This window comes from Onthophagus taurus, chromosome 2, assembly GCF_036711975.1.
Source record: "Onthophagus taurus isolate NC chromosome 2, IU_Otau_3.0, whole genome shotgun sequence".
In the NCBI taxonomy this organism is placed as follows: Eukaryota; Metazoa; Arthropoda; class Insecta; order Coleoptera; family Scarabaeidae; genus Onthophagus; species Onthophagus taurus.
Genome location: NC_091967.1, coordinates 29,763,080 through 29,780,375, shown reverse-complemented (window position 1 = coordinate 29,780,375; position 17,296 = coordinate 29,763,080). Strand labels below are relative to the sequence as shown.

The 17,296-nt window shown below is 34.2% G+C and overlaps 2 protein-coding genes across 2 annotated transcripts; both read right to left on the bottom strand.

Moving 5' to 3' along the window:
• Positions 1 to 390: 390 nt before the first annotated feature.
• Positions 391 to 1,071, bottom strand: LOC111419803 (uncharacterized). The gene has a single exon (XM_023052671.2). It carries the CDS (start codon positions 1,069 to 1,071, stop codon positions 391 to 393), a length of 681 nt encoding a protein of 226 aa, XP_022908439.2.
• Positions 1,072 to 1,532: 461 nt separating this feature from the next.
• On the bottom strand, positions 1,533 to 2,249 carry LOC139432732 (uncharacterized). Its single transcript, XM_071201497.1, has one exon. It carries the CDS (start codon positions 2,247 to 2,249, stop codon positions 1,533 to 1,535), a length of 717 nt encoding a protein of 238 aa, XP_071057598.1.
• Between the last annotated feature and the right edge of the window lie 15,047 nt (positions 2,250 to 17,296).

Genomic DNA, 17,296 nt, shown 5'->3' with positions numbered 1-17,296 from the left:
GTGTATTAAATCAATTTACAAGTAATCACAGCAAGTAGCAACACAACACTTAAAAGAACTTATTTTAATTTACAGCATTACAGCGTCCGAAAGAAACTTCCATCCATTACTATTGTAAACATAAACAATTACAAATATTGCACGAACGGAGCGAAGCTCTCTCATGCACTTACAGTTTACAGTGTTTACACCAATCGACAAGTGCGCGGTAAAATTAAAATTTGTATGCCTAATTGGTTGCCTATCCGAACAAAGTTACAATCTCGGTCATGACCGAGAATCTCGGCTATTATTAGCCGAGAACCGAGACAAATTTCTTGGTTGTATTTGAAGCCGAGAATGTCGAAACCGAGACCGAGACCGAGATCTCGGTCGAGCATTAGTATCTCGCTATAGAATTTTCTGATATTTTCGCTGCTTTGGGTTGATCAGTATTTGTCGATACATTTTCTCCACGTCCGCACTAAAAACGTATTGGTATTTTCTGAATCGTAATAAAATATCCAGTAGGTCGCTTTGCACCACTGGACCTTTTAATTGTACATCATTAAGGCTTAATCCAGAGCTTGTTGCTGCCGAACCATCGAACACTGTCCTGAGCTTGGTTGTTACACTAGAGTGCTTAATAACTGCATGGTGTGGAAGATAATAACCTTCACTAGAATCGTACTCATGTATTTCTGACATATGTCCTAGATTCTCATATTCATGCATGAAAGCTTCGTATTGGTCGCTTAATTGTTCATCGTGAAGCAGTTTTTTGTCTAACATTGTAAATCTTTTCAGTGCGGTAGAACGGGATTCGCCCAATTCTGTAACGTTTTCTGAGAATGGAATGTTCACTACAAATTTCCCATCTGTAGTTCGTTCCGTTGTTTGAATGAAAATTCTTTCACATTCGTCTTCGGTCTGTTGATCTGTTTTCTCATCGAACTTTACCTCCTCTTGCTCCCAAAACTTTTGTAGCTGTTCTGATACAGCACAAAGTGTGTTTGTTTTAATTGTTCCCATGGCTGGAATCATACCGCCACCGAGGATATAACCCAGTTTTGTTTTGTACAAAATAGGCATTCGCTTACCTAAGCTTATGCGATGACCTTCCAGTACGTCCCAGAACACTGCACTACCCAATAACAAGTCCAATTTTCTACTTTTGAAAAACTCATCGTCAGCCAATTGTGTACCCTCTGGGATATTCAGTTCATTTTTGTTGAATGTTGTGGCAGGCAGTTGATCGGTTATTTTGTCAATTACAAGACATGTTATTGCTTGATGATAATCGCTATTTAATGATTTATATTCAGATCTACCATGGCATCAATTGTTGTACCTTTAGCACCCAACCCATTCACAGTCATATGTATATTTATTTTATTTTTTTTATGTGAAGGTTGAATTATTTTGTACTTTATCGATGTTATATGTTTATTTCATTCTCTACATGTTTCGAGGATACGAGTCCTCATCATCAGGAAGAATTCGTTAATCTTATAAATATAAATTTCACCATGTTTTATTTCTGTTATTTGTAATCACTGATGGTTTCCGATTATTTCTGTAATTCTATATTCTATATGTATATTTCTTTTGTTTAATCGCAATAGTTCGTATGCTTTTTTGGAAATGAAATTGCTTTGTGATCCGTTATCCATCAAAGCCCTTAACACAAAATTGTTGTCAGATTTGTCACGCACCATTACGCATGCTGTGGATAGAAGAACCTGTTTTGATGACGCTCCCATCTGACTTGCACAGGCAATAGTACTTTGTTCGTCACTTGAGTTGTCCAAATTCGCCTCTTTAGAAGTAATTTTCATCGCAATTTTGGGTTTTTCCTTATGTAACAATGTATGATGATGTTTATTACATCGTTGGCACGTTCTCGATTTACATTGTTGGCTTGTGTGACCTGCTCTTAAACAATTGAAGCATAAACCCTTCTGTTTTACTAGTTCAATTCGTTCTTCAGCCGATAGTACCTTGAATTGTTCACATTGAAATGCACTGTGATTGCCCTCACATATAAAACATTTGTATTTCACAGTTTCAGTAACCGTTAATGAACTGATTTTGTCTCGCTTTACACTGCTTGATTCGGTTGCATGTCCACGTCTGACATCCACATTTTTGCTTTGAATAGATTCGAGTAAATTTCTCCTTTCGTTTAAGAAATTCACTAGTTCATCCAAAGTTGGTAACTTGTTTATGGTGTTCATTGATTCCCAATCGCGTCTCGTGGTGACGTCCATTTTAGAAACTGTAATGTATATTAGCAGAGCGTCCCAATGCTGCACCTGTTGTTTGAGAACCTCCAAACATCGTACGTTTCTTACTAAAGCATCAGTTAATGATCTCAATGCAGAGTAGTTCTCTTTCGCTATTACTGGAATTTCAAAAATCGCCTTTATATGGCTATTCACCGTGATTCGCAAATTTTCAAATCGTTTTTTGAGAAGGTTCCAAGCGACATCATAATTACGATCGTTTGCCTCTAATGATTGTATAACTTTTGCTGCGTCGTTTTTCAGACACCCTTTTAAGTAGTGAAATCGTTGTATGTTTGTTAAGTTTGCATTATTGTGCACCAAAAAATGAAATGTGTCTCTGAATTCAGTCTATGTCTCGTATGTTCCAGAAAAAGTTGGCAAATTTAAAGTTGGAAGGCGAATTGACGATTGTTGTTCAATGTTCGAATTTTGTAATAAATTGGATGACAAAGGTGTTGAAGTTTGTCGCGGCAGAAAAGATCGTGCACGTGAAATCACCGAACTGTATAATGTATTAAAGTTAGCTAGTTCGTCATCAACGCGTTTTTTGTTTTCCTCACTGTTGTCTAAATATTCAAGCTCTAATAAGTTTTCCTCGACTTCTTTTAAACACGGTTCACACGTCTCCAATTTGTTTCGTAAGATATCTAATTGTTGGTCGTCGTATGCTTCCAAAAATGATTCAAATAGGTTTAGTTTCACTTTGCATTGTCTCAGTGATGCTTCGCGTCTCAATTTCTCCCTCTGCTCTTTTAATGGCATTTTAGCAATCTCAAAACACGGGACAAGGAAAAAATTGGGAAAAAACAGGACTTACCGCCACGCCGCGCCGTAGTATCCACGAAAAAAAACCTGTCTTTGTAGCGTTCGCCGCCCAGTTGATGTTTCGGTACTCCTTCTCCCTCGCTCTCGTATTCACCTCGCTACTCCGTCTCTCTCACTCGCGTAGTCGCCACGCGTCATGTCACCTGTCTTAACTCGTTTCACACACAATTTTCGGATTATTTGATCGGATCGTCGTTCACCGATGCCCTGATAATCCGACTCGAAGGACCAAAAATGTTGATTCGTTAAATAAAACACGTCGAGTTTAATAAACAGGTTGTTTCGGGAGGAGAGGATTTCGACTTCTAACCTCCACCGTTACTCACAAGCGACTCTCCAAAAATAACACATTGCATTACCAACCGTTTCCTACGTTAAAAACAAAAAGTAACTAAAAATACGTCTGAACAGGTAATGTGAAATCGAATTATAAACATGTTTTTACTAAAGTAAAGAAAATGAACATCATGAAATTCCAAAATTTGATTAATGTTAATAGAGATAAACTTAAGCTTTTTAATTGTAACAAGAATTGGATTGTCAATCTGTCTTCGGTATCTATTCCCCAGAATGTATCAGACTTCTTGTCTCTCGGTTCAAAATTTGCTCTTCCTGTTGATAAACGTAATATTAAGATGAGTAGATGTTTGATGGACGTTGAAAGCGCTATTTCACTTTGTCCCTCTAAGGTTAGAGACTTGCTCAGGGCGAGAAGCACGAATGTGATTACTAACTTTGTTAATAATGATGTGAATGGTACGTGGCTGGATAAACAGATTAAACACTTAATTACTGCTACCAAATCCTTCCTTAAATCTAATAAAAACTTAGTTATCATCAACGCTGACAAAGGTGCAACTACAGTCATTTTGAATAAAGATGATTATATCAATAAAGCTGTTGACATGCTGAATGATGTATCTACTTACACCAGAATTAATAAATTTCCTGTTGACACTGTTCAAAGGAATCTTAATAAATTAATTAAACACCTTCACAATGAAAAGATTATGGATGATAATGAATTGAGGTTTCTTACAACACAAAATTCAACTTTGTGTAAAGCTTATTTCTAAAAGCTTCTTAGACCCACAATTTCGGCCTGTGGTTCAGCCACGTACAACTTATCCAAATACTTATCCAGCATTCTTGCTCTTTCCTTGAGCAATGTAACTCAATACAACGTTAAGGATACCTTTGAATTTGTTAACTACATAAAAGGCTTTCAACTTCCATCAGACTATGTCATTATTTCTCTTGATGTGGTGAGCTTGTTCATCAATATACCCTTACACTTAATTCTCAACATTGTTAAAGATAAATGGGATGTGATTAAGGATAACTGTAAGTTTTCCTCTGAAACCTTTTGTAAACTTTTAAAGTTTGTTTTTGAGAACACCTACTTTTCATTTAATGATCAAGTTTATTTGCAGAAGTTTGGTACACCCATGGGTTCACCTATAAGTTCCATTTTAGCTCTTATAGTTATGGACTTTGTTCATGATGGTGTTATTCCTCAGTTAGAGTTTGAATTACCGTTCATTAAAAAATTTGTTGATGATATTATCACTAGTGTTCCCAGGAATGGTGCTTATCACATTTTGACAGTCTTTAATTCGTTTAATAGTAACATTCAATTCACTGTTGAGACGGAAAAGGATATATTTGTTCCGTTCCTTAATTGTAAGGTTATTCGTGAGAACACCTCTATAGTCATTGACGATACACGACGTAAATTCATTACTTGTCACACCGCACAGTGGTCCCAAATCCCAAATCTTCGGACAAAAATAGAAGGTATTGTGTAATCGCTAGAAAATTTGGTGGACGGGGGTTTTCTAGGTCGCTGAACCCGAATCTGAAGTAAAATTTTCAAAAAACAAGATGGCGGCCCAAGAATGGCGGAAAATTTTCTTCAAAATTCAATTAATCTTCACGAAATCTGGTACTCAGGCGTTTTCGAGGTCGCTAAACACGAATCTATTTTGAAAGAACAGAAGAACATGCTAATATATGTATGTGGGATATAGTAGATAGGTAAAATATCGAAATAAACAATACAAATTCGAGTATATTCACTCATTTAATGAAAAATTACATTAAGTACAAACAGTTAATAAACAAACCTATTTTTAAGTTGGGAAAATTAATCGCTATCTGTAGTCGTAGCATAACTATCGTCATCACTATCGCTATAGTCACTAGATAAAACGTCTTTATTATTGTGAACACTAGCTGACTTTAACAACGTAACTGCTTCGCGTGATAAGGATTTGGTTGCCTTTGCTGGCAGCTTACGTAAACTGGAAATGACAGGGTCGGATGAAACCAAAAGCCGCGAAAAAACATCTTCCATATTGTCCTTCCTACTACATTTTCTGGAAAAATCTTGTCGAAATGATTTTATGTATTTATTACACGCTTCCTGAGCTTCTTCTGACATCTGTCCTATTGGCAGCATCGAAAATTGTAGTATTTTCGCCCCGTGAATTAACAGTTTGTGTACAGTAGTGGGCATATAGTACCAACCATATAATAGCACGAATCTACGGGCTGTATTAAGAGCGTATTCTTCAAACTTCTGTACATTTATCTCAAAACCGCACGATATCACTTGTAAGATTACGTGGAATCTTTTTATTAGGTCCTCTTCTAGTCCCGTAATAGTTGCAGAAACGCTTGAATTTTGAAAAAAACGACGAGCGGTATTCCCGTCGTTTGTGCTACCGAAACCGTGTTTTGGCTGATCAATTAAAAGACCCAATTTTTCCCGGAAACCTTCTTGTATATTTTTTTTACGATCCTTGATGCTTTTGTTATTCGAGGACCACTTTTCAATTTCTAATTTGTACGAAATATGTAAAAGGCACTCAAACAACCGAATCCAGGCGTGCAGGGAAGATATTCCATACTGTAAATAATCTTCGTTTATCTTTTTCTTCAACATCTTGTCGATGTCGTTAAACTCTTTTGATGTACTACCGCAAAGATAGCATCGTTGAGAAGATGTAATAGATGTGATTGAGTTACAAAGTTTCCCATCGACCATTGTTAACGCTAATTTGTAGGTCACATTAATCTCTTTTCCATTAACAATCGTATGAAAATATTGGAGCTGATTTATTTGTTCTTGGATACCGTTTACTTCAGCTCGCGTTCCTTCCGCAGTCTCTTTCAAGAACTCGATTTTTATCGGTCTACAAAATCGAGGGGATGAGGGTCGCGGATTTTGCCAAATAATTATGTCTTTGTTATTTACCTCATCAACAAACATGAGCTGCAGTGGCACAAGCGAAGTAAAAAAAATTGTTGCATCCGATGTACCTCTATCGTCATTGCTAAATTTCTGTTTAAAAGTGCTTTGCCCGGATGTTCCGCCGCATCCCCATTTGCAAATCAAATTCATTTCAGAAATTTTATCGGATGAGAGGCAAGTCAAAACGTCTTCTTGCACTGACAATATGCGGCTCGCTGTGTGATCCAACAGTGCTTGAAGCTTCACTTCTGCCCTACTTCCAGTTATGGTTATATCATCTTTAGGCGGATAACATTTTTTTTTGGCCTGCAGCACGCATTTGTAAGATGGATATATTTTCGTGTTAAGTTCTAGCGCCCCGGAACGTATTCCCTGATACGAATGTTTGGACATATGATACTCAATCATTAGAGACAAAGCAGTATCATCGGAAAAGCAATTTGCTAAAACAGTACGTAAAGATTCCCTGCATTTCAAAGCTCTAGTAGGACTACCCACGATGACATCTTGAATTACTTTTGCGGCATCCAATTTTCCTTCAGCTCGAAGATTCATCTGAGTGGCAAGGGCAAGCGCTTCGGTACTGGACTGGGTATGTATATTTTCGATTTTTCTTCGTTTCGTCCGTTCGCCCGAGTTCTCAAATCTTTTCGTAGGGCGATCACGAACGCGAACTGCAGGTGATTTTTCTTTTTCTATAGAGTTTCCAATCTCATTCTTCCCGAAGACGACAAATGTGCTCAACCAATCCGTATTTTTTTGAAGAAACACAGCCTCGGTCCTCCTAGCTTTTTGCCACTTCGTTCGTATGGAGTGCAATAATTGACAAATCGTTTGTTTCTCAGTCTTTGATAACGTATACAAGCAGCATAGTTTTTGAGACAAATCATTCTCGATGACTTCATGAGCTTCCTTTGCGTTGTCGTTCAAATGCTGCTTAACTAAACGAAATATTAGCTCGCGAGTGTAGCGAATTTCACTATGTGTCTGCGAGCCTAGCAAAAAAGAATTCAATAAATTCAAGTAGGTAATAAGCCATGTAATCAACTTGACAAATTAATAATTATTTGAAACGTCAAATATTTACGACGCGGTGAAAACGAAAAAGGCAGTCATAGGCAGCTAATCTATGGTTACGTAATAGTCAAGAGTCTAAAGAATGATATGAAACCTGTCCGGTCACTTAATTATGTTTAATTATTAACTTTTACTCTATGTAAACATAATTTTTTTTCGTCGTGAGCACGTAATTACACAGCAGATGTTTACATTTTTTGTTGCTTGGTGTGGGGTTGATATGAAAATCTGTACTGATATAGAAAATATACTTACTTCCAGGAGAAGATTCCATTTTGTAGAATTGATATAGCTAAATTCTACTCGAAGTTAATACTCTTTTAACACAACCGACGTTTTAAAGCGTAGCGCACGACAAACGCTATCTGCTCCCGTGCTCCGTTACGAATAAGATCCCGACGGCTAGTCGCAATATCTGCCACTTCCCGACGCTTGAAAGAGACGCTAGTAATCTCCCTCTACATGACCCAATACTTAGAATTCCCTAAATAAAAACTTCATTTTTCGATTTTTGTCCAGCAATTTGGGATTTGGGACCACTGTGCACCGCCATTGCCTTCATGCCAAACGTATAGGGTGACATTTCCACTATTTAACTCATACAAAGTAAAATTATGTACTTGAAGTTTTTGTTTGTAGTAAACTTGAGACGCAAGTAGTAGTGGACATAATAGAACGCTTTGAAGGTCCATGGTCAGTATTAATTTTTTAGAGTTAGCACTCATTTTTGCTGCATTCTTAGCTTCTCTGGCATCATTTTTGTTTTTTATATGTCTATCTTACAATTCTTGGGTAACTGATCCGACTTTGAAAGCGCAGCAGATATCACACTGGTCCTTTCTAGGCATATGAATTGCTATGCTTTCCTCCGATAAAATTTTACAAAATAAGATTCTTCCGGCTGATTTTTTGTTATTAGCGGTACACCAATCTTTATAAACAGAAAACATGTGGAGTTGTGATCTAAAAGTTGATTCAACATAAATTTTGTTGGAAGAAGCTCTACAGTAGTGACTCGGAACTTTCGGTAGTTAGTGCAGCCAAAGTATAACATTCTGCCTTACTGACTTTCTGGAACCTTCACCTTTATCTTTCAGATTTTGAGTCATTTCAACTTTATCCACTGTTCTACTATTTGCAACTGATTCCCTATCTTCGTTGTCAAGGTTTGGACTTCCATCTTTTTTAACCCATCTTATAAAAGTGTCTTCCCCTAATCCCAAAGTGTTGAGAAAAAACTGTCGGCAAACCCTTAATTTTTGGCTGTCACCTTTTTGAAGAAAGATGTCATGGCCTTCTTGTTTTCGCAAAAGATTGTTTTTGTCCTCTCGTTCTTTACGTCTTCTTTTTATGTTTCTGGTAGTAACTAATCCTTTGACGAAAGCGCGCTTTTCTGCCCATGATTTAATTTTCCAAAACCTATTGAAAGCTGCAACTCGGTCATCTTCAGTAAGTTTTCCACAGAAGAAAGAGCGAGAACTATATCTTTGTTGCTCTTTATGTAAACATCGTTTTTTTATTGTTCTTTCTCCTTTAGGAATACCGTTGATTACTCTTTTTCCATTTCGTTTGTATCCCATGTAACGTAAACCCCAACACGCGCCTCTTTCTTGTTTCTGTTTGCGAGGTCTTTTTTTCATTCACATCGCGCTCATATTCATCGGTTTCCATAATGGCAGCTTCTTCGTTAATGTCACTATTATTGTTTACTGTTTTTTTTACAACCGATAAAGGCAGTTGATCCATCTAACTTTTCCACAACTACCTGTCGTTGTTCATTTCCTACTTCATCCAATATTGTCAACTCTTCATTTAATTTTGTTGCACTTTCTTCATTCATTGTTTCTTCTATCACATCATTTTCATTCAAAGTTTCTTCTTGATTTAATACACGTTCATTACCATTCGACTCTTCATAATTTTCTCCTCCGGATTCAATAACCAATTCGTTACCAAACAAACAAGTATCAATAATTGTGTATAGTTCATCGTCGGGTTCAATTATAATATCTTCGTTGTCTTTCTGATCGTCGCTCTGAACATTTTCTAAAGCTTTTTTTGGGCAGTCATAATTATATACGTCTGCTTCTTTATTAGAATTAAAACTTTGTTCAAGCAACCACAGCATTTTTGTCCCCGTGTCATCATTTTTCTAATGTGAAACCAAGACTTATCCAAAAAACCAGATCGTCTGCAAAGATAGCAATAGATGTACCTATTTGTTAATTCAGTGTAGTAGTTTTTGGGGTTATGTTTCCAAAAGTAAAAAAAAAACTAACTTAAGTCAGGTATAAGTTAAACTACAATAAAAACTGTCTTACCAATTGTTGGATTGTCACTTTTTCACGTTTACCATTTATTTTGGCACAACTTTAAACAATAACTAGACAGGACGAAAACGTGCCATTGAATTTATTCTACTTCTCCTATATGTTTCTAGTTGATCTTCTTAATATCTCCCATGTGCTGCAAACAGCACATAGGAGTTGTTATCAAACGGCTTTTTCAGGTGATCACATAGGATAAGTTAAATTCTAGTCATTACAAAGCAATGGAAAGAGATACACATAGGAGAAGTTTACCAACGCATAGACTTCAAATAGAGCAATGTTAAAGTACTAAAACCATATTTTTAATAGCAATGTCACATAGGAGGTATTAAAATGACAACGACGATATGGTTACTTGTAATCATAATTTTGACTTTGAAAACCCTGTCATTCTTGACAGTGATGCGAATTACTATAGTAGATTATTTTTGGAAATGTATCAAATCAATTTGAGTGAAAATACGGTTAACTTTAAGACGGATACCAGTAATTTAAGTAACATTTACTCTTTTTTATTTCACTGGGATAAAACCAGAAAGAAGATTAATGTAAATCCTACAGATAACGATTCACTAACATTTTAATTTATAATTTGACTTTCAATTTTAATTTGGTTGTTTTAAGTTATTATAAAATTTTTTTGTTTTTGTTTGTTAAGTTCAAATTTAAAAATTGGCGGTTTTTGTTTATTTTTGTTCATGCGCGTTAGACGTTTGGGATTGATGGATGATGCGCAGTCGCAAAGTTGTTTAACCGATTCAAAAAAATTGTTTCTCGACGCATTTATCGTTTCATACACGTTTTAAGTTCTTAACTTTCATCCATTTTGTAATGGTCAAATGATTGTGGCTTTTTTGGTCTTAATGAGTAGTCAAGAATAGTTTTGATGGACTTCAATTACCCCGATTTAATTTAACTATGATGTAAGTAAATTTAAAAGTTGTTTTTTCATGTTAGTAACTTCGGTGGTTTTTTCTAGTAATTGCCTGTAGAAGAAACAATAAAGTTTCGAAATATTGCAAGTAATAAGTTAGCTACTTTTTGTGTCTGATCGCCGCACCCACTAATCCTACCGTATATGTCAGTACTTACTAAACTAACTATTCAAATAAAACTCACCTCTTCGTCTTTGGGTAAACGATGCATAATAGCTTCCTTGCCAGTGTTGTGACACCCCGGAGAAAGCACATTTAAAAACCATATTTCTACAATATAAAATAAAAATCATACAGTAAATACTACATTTAGAGTACGGAAAGAAATAATATTTAAATGGCTAGTTCATTTCCTACTCTGCGTTTTGTTTTAACATTATTATCTTCAATAACTGCCGATTTTCTTTTCTTTATTATAATCTGCGTATCTACATCGTTTCTAACAGGTTCTGTTCCTAAATCATCACGTCTTTGTTAACTAAGTCATTATTAATATTTTCATTAACTTGGTTATCATCTACAATAGTTCTATTTACATTATAATCTTCTAAAACATTAGTTGCTATAAAATTTTAATTAGGACTCAAAGGTGTTTAATGAAATAAAAAGTAAGTTTTACGATGATGATTGTTTATTTTATTTGTTTCGGTGCGACAATTGTTTCGACCAAGAAGGTCTTCTTCTTAGGCACGACTAAAAATTATGAAAATTCTAATTTATGAGGTGTATATTTAAGAAAAGAACGCAAGGTATATTTACCGTCAAAAGAAAGATTAGATGTTGAGACGGAGAATTAAAGTTGAATCAGTAATTGGTTTACAAAACTTCATTCAACTTTAATTCTCCGTCTCAACATCTAATCTCTCTTTTGACGGTAAATATACCTTGCGTTCTTTTCTTAAATGTACACCTCATAAATTAGAATTTTCATAATTTTTAGTCGTGCCTAAGAAAAGAAGACCTTCTTGGTCGAAACAATTATCGCACCGAAACAAATAAAATAAACAATCATCATCGTAAAACTTACTTTTTATTTCATTATCCACACTACGATGAAACTGGAATCCCAGATCGCTAAATCAAAGGTGTTTGACAGACAGCAAGTTCGTTATTGTCATATCTAGTTTTTAAATATAACTGATTTCTAATCAAACTACCTCCATCCTCTTTTTCAATAAGAAAGGTTCTGCTTCTAATTTGTTCTTCAATTCTACCCTCTTTCCATATACACGCTGGTCTATCCTAATACACACTATTTCATTCTTATATAAATTTTTTCTCAAACTAACCACTTTTTTGTTATAGTATTCTTGTCCCATTTTCTGATTATTATTATCTATTATTATTTTAATATAATTGAAATAAAACTATGTGTATTTATAGATGGCGCATCACACATGGCGCATTGTGGTGCAAGGAAAGCATATCGAATATTATTGAATTAATAACAAGGTAACAAAGAAGAGAACAATTAAGTAATCAAGAAGATAACAGCTTAAATAACAAACAAATATGTTTTTTAAAAATAAGTTTAATGACGTTGCTCCTGAGGATGATTGACTGTAACGATCAAAACCGGTAGAGCTGAAAATTAAAACATACACATAGTTTTATTTCAATTATATTAAAATTGAGATAGAAAGAAATAACCAAGTGAATATTATTATTATTTTGTTTATTACACGAGGTCGGAACAAACTCTCTTTATACAGTAAATTGTCTCTTATGTATCTGGACATTAACATTTGAGACGGTGAATAAGTTCCATAGACTTTAGTGTTTCTCAAACTCAGTAATGCTAAATGAATGTCTTCGTTATTTTCAATACATTTTTTCAGAATTCTTTTTATTGTTTGTATATGTCGTTCCACCAAGCCGTTAGATTATTGATGATGAGGTGATGTTATACCAATAAAATTCCTGTCTTTTGCAAAACTTTTGAAGTTCGGAATTTTTTTTTATCACCAATGTTGGTATACCGGTCTTGCAAATACGGTTTTTAATTTTTCAATTACATTTACACCTGTTAGATTTTTATTTAAATTACATATTTCTGGGAATTTTGAGTAATAGCACTGTGGAACATTTTCGGGGTCATTGTCTGGGGGGTGAGAAATTCCAAGTCTGGATGAAAGTCAGAAATATCCAACAATATCGCTAAACAATAATAATTTTCATTTTTTGAATTTTCAATAAAATTAACTACATAACTTCAAGCATCAATTGTGCTTTTACCTTTAACGAAACCAAATTGTCTATCACATAAATTATTATTAATTCTAAGGTGATGTTCGTTCTATACGAACCATACGATTGATAATCAAACTGTCTAGTCCCTTACCTATGACTGAAAGAAGACTTATAGGTCTGTATGTATTAACATTACCAATATGTTTTTTGCCAGGTTTTGGAATAATTTTTACCAATTGCTTTTTCCAGCATTTAGGAAAAACACCCAAATGTAGACATTTGTTAAATAATAAATTTATTAAATCGGGATCATGATTATAAACTTTTGCTAAAATATCAGCAGATATACCATCCAAACCCGGTGCTTTTTTCTTATCCATAGAAGTAATTGAAGTAATCTTCTTATCTCCTTAGGATGAAAATTCAAATCATCATATTCATCAGAGTATAGTTGATATCTATTCCTAATGATCCTATGATAATCATTTTCATCAATCTCATTATCCTTAGGAAAAAAGTTGACCAAAAATTCCATAGACGTTTCCTCCAAATTACATGTAAAAGCACCATTGTTTTTCCTAACTGCTGAAATATTTTTAATTGTAGATCTTTTACCTCTAACAACTTGATAAGCTAAACCCCAAGGATCTTTGTTCCCCCATTTGGAACAAAATTCTCTCCATTTTTCTCCATTCTTGTTTCTTCTAATTTTCTTTTATAAATATTAAATTTTCCAAGGTCCACCATGGTACCCACTATTTAAAACACTTCTTTTTACTAAAACACTTATCACAACATCTAATTAAACTATCATTAAAATTAGTAACTAAAGCATTTAATTCTTTTTTGTCAAAAACAATATTTTTTAATCTTTCTTTAAAACCATCTAATTCCAAAGTCAATTCTTCTTCAAATTTTACCCAATTTGCTTTGCTAATATTATATCTCCTAGTAATATTCTTTATTCTATCATTCTTTGAACAAACAATATTAAAAAAAATATTTATGATCTGAAAGGATCTCCTCATGTTCCAAATTCCAATTAATTACTTCACCAATAAAATTATCAGTAATCACCATAAAATCAATAAAACTAGAAGCACCTCTTTGATTAAAAAAAGTAGGTTATACATTATTGTTTAAAACACACAAATTATATTTATTCAATAAATCTTCTAAGTCTCTTCCTCTTCTGCCCTCAAAATCACTACCCCACACTACTAGCACTTTTACTATTACTATATACACAAAAAATTATTTTGGGTTTATTATATTTTAAATTTAAATCAACAATTATTTTTTCAAATTCACTTAATTTAGATTTAAATTCACCTAAATGTCTTTCTTCTGGTGGAACATAAACCGATACTGCTAAAAAACATAAATTAATTGTTTTAATTTCTAAAACTGTAAAATAACCGTCGCTTAAATCTGAATGAACAATTGCCATTAATCTATTACACAAGGAAACAGCATTTTTGTTGCATGAAATATTATGACTAATATTATACTTTCTCTGAGTGCTGATTTCAGATCTGAAGGCAGATTGTTCGTATCAGCTTCAATTTTTGAGATATAATAATTAAAACGCATTTTTTAAGAAAAATCTATATTTTATTAAGAAACTCATTAGAAAAACAACAACTACTTATCAAAAAATTTTCTTTTATAAGATTTTCTTGCTTGACTTGGTTCACGAGGGCTGTTTTTAATGCTCCAACAATAGTCTGCCATCATGTGAGCATTCCATTGACCCTGGTAATGTTCCTCCATAGTTCGAATGTCTTGATGGAACCGTTCCCCTTGTTCTTCACTCAGATCACCAAGATCTTCAGCGAAACGGTCCAAATGACTGTGGAGGAAGTGTACCTTGCTCATATTACATCCAAGCTGCTGGAAGTGTAACAACATCAACTCAATATGCTCCGCATAGCTTTCGTGCTTTTTGTTTCCCAGAAAATTTTGTGCAATCCAAACGAATTCATTCCAGGCATTTTTGCAATATCAGTCATGTAACTATTAAAGTTTTCATCCTTTATCAACTTTCTTATTTGAGGACCATCAAAAATTCCGGCTTTAAGTCTCTCTGTGCTCAAGTTATGGAACTTTTTAGCGATGTATTTAAAACACTCACCATCCTTGTTTAGAGCTTTGACAAATTGTTTCATAAGCCCTAGTTTGATATGTAAAGGTGGCAATATTATACGATCCCTGGACACAAGGGGTTCATTTATCACATTCAGCTTTCCCGGAACTATAGTTTGCCTGGAAGGCCAATCTTTTCTAACCCAGTGCTCAGACTTAGCTTTGCTGTCCCACAAACAAAAAAAACATGGATATTTTGTATAGACCCCTTGTTGTCCAAGAAGAAAATTCACCATCTTTAGATCTACACATATCAGCCACTCGTGTTCGTTGTACTTGATTTTATCCATAACAGAAGCTACAAAGACTACTCAAAGACTCCACACATATTTTACATACCATATGAGGGATCCAGTACTTGTCACGGGTGTCCAACGGGAATCCAAAATAATCAAAATACACCTGTTTTATGAACGCCGACACACTTAGTCTACAATTTTTTAATGTATATTCACCACAGATGTTACAAAAATTGTCGGCATTGTTTTGACAGATATTTCTCGACGCGGACATTATTAAACAAAACACTGTTTTATACAACAGCTCGGTTGATTTGAAATTTAAACGTGACTAGCTGTATCGCAAAAACTAGAGCTGCTAAAGAAAGAAGGTGGGTAGATTTGCAATCAGTGACCTCCGATTAGTAAAAAACAGGCATTAAAGCCGATGCAACAAAAAAAAAAGTTTAATTTTGTTCCCTTGTGTTATCTGTGATTAAAATAGTGTTTAATTTTGGGTTTTTATTTAGGAACAAAGAACAACATGTTCTTAACGATAACGTATTTTATTGTTTTTTTTTGTGTTACAACTTGTCTCTATCATTCTACCAATTCACCACTAGATGGCGTTACAAATATACTATTTATTATGACATCCCCCTTTATTTAAAATAAAATCTTTAAACTTTTCAGGCGTTTTCTTAACTCTTGTCGGCCGGGTTCTTGTAGGTTCTTCTTCGTTTCTTGGTAAATCTAGTTTTATTTTTCCTTCCTTCTTTACTTCTTGTTTCTTGGTTTCTTGATTCTTCGTTTCTTGCTCTTTAGTTTGATCCAAATGTTGATCCTTTGGTATCTCAATTTCTTCTATTGTTGGATTCAATACTTGATCATTAACATTGATTTGTTTCTTTATTTCCTCTTCTTTTCTTTCCTTTATATGTATTCTGTCTCTTCGATAAGATGTTCCACCCACATCGATCATGAATGCTCTATCTGAAAATGTTTCGTCTATTTTTCCTTTTGTCCATTCGGAATCAGGTTTTAATTGTACATACACTGGTTGTCCAATTATTAAATCAGGCAAGTTTCTAGTTTCTTTATCATAATATAGTTTATTATATTTCTTATTGAGTTCAATTTTTTCGGATACATCTTCTATGACAGTAGGTTTGTAATTAGATGTTTTTACTGGTAGGCTACATCTGGTTTTTCTTGACATTAACCTTTGAACTGGACTCGAATTCATTTTGTTTGGTGTATTTCTCCAATGAAGCAATGTCCAATAGATATCTTCACCACTCTTTTTAATCAGTGTTTTAGCAATTTTTACTGCTGATTCTGCTTTACCATTTCCTTGCTGATGATATGGTGATGACGTTGAATGTTTGAACATAATCCCTTGAAAAATCCTGCATTTGTTTGTTAACAAAATGCGTTCCATTGTCAGATATAACTAATTCAGGAACTCCATATCGACTAAATGTTTCTTTTATTCTAGTTATAACTGATTTTGGACTTAAGTCTTTCAAAAAATATATTTTGAAGTAGTCAGAATAATGATCTACTATGACTAAAACTTTTAATGATTTTTCTTGATATTTGACGAAACATATGTCCATAGAAATTATTTGAAAAGGATATTCTGGAATTTGATGTGACATCATTGGTAATTTTTGTTGTGCTTTTGCATATTTTCCGCAAGCTTCACATTCTCTTATTGCGTTTATTATGGATTGAGTCATACCAGGCCAGAACACGTTTTGTTTCGCTAATTTTAAACTATTCTCCACTCCGCTGTGTCCTATGTGTAATTTTAATGTAATTAGTTTTCTTAACGTTTGAGGTATTAACACTCTGTCTTGATAAACTATTAAACCGTCTTGGTAAGCTAAATTGTCTTTAAATTTAAAATAAATTTTTATTTCATCCGGTATGTCTTTTATATATTTTGGCCAACCCTCTACAATGAATTGTTTCACTTTTTGTAAACACCGATCTTTTTCCATTTCAATTTTTATGCTGTTAAGTCTTTCGTCTGTAAAATGAACTACAG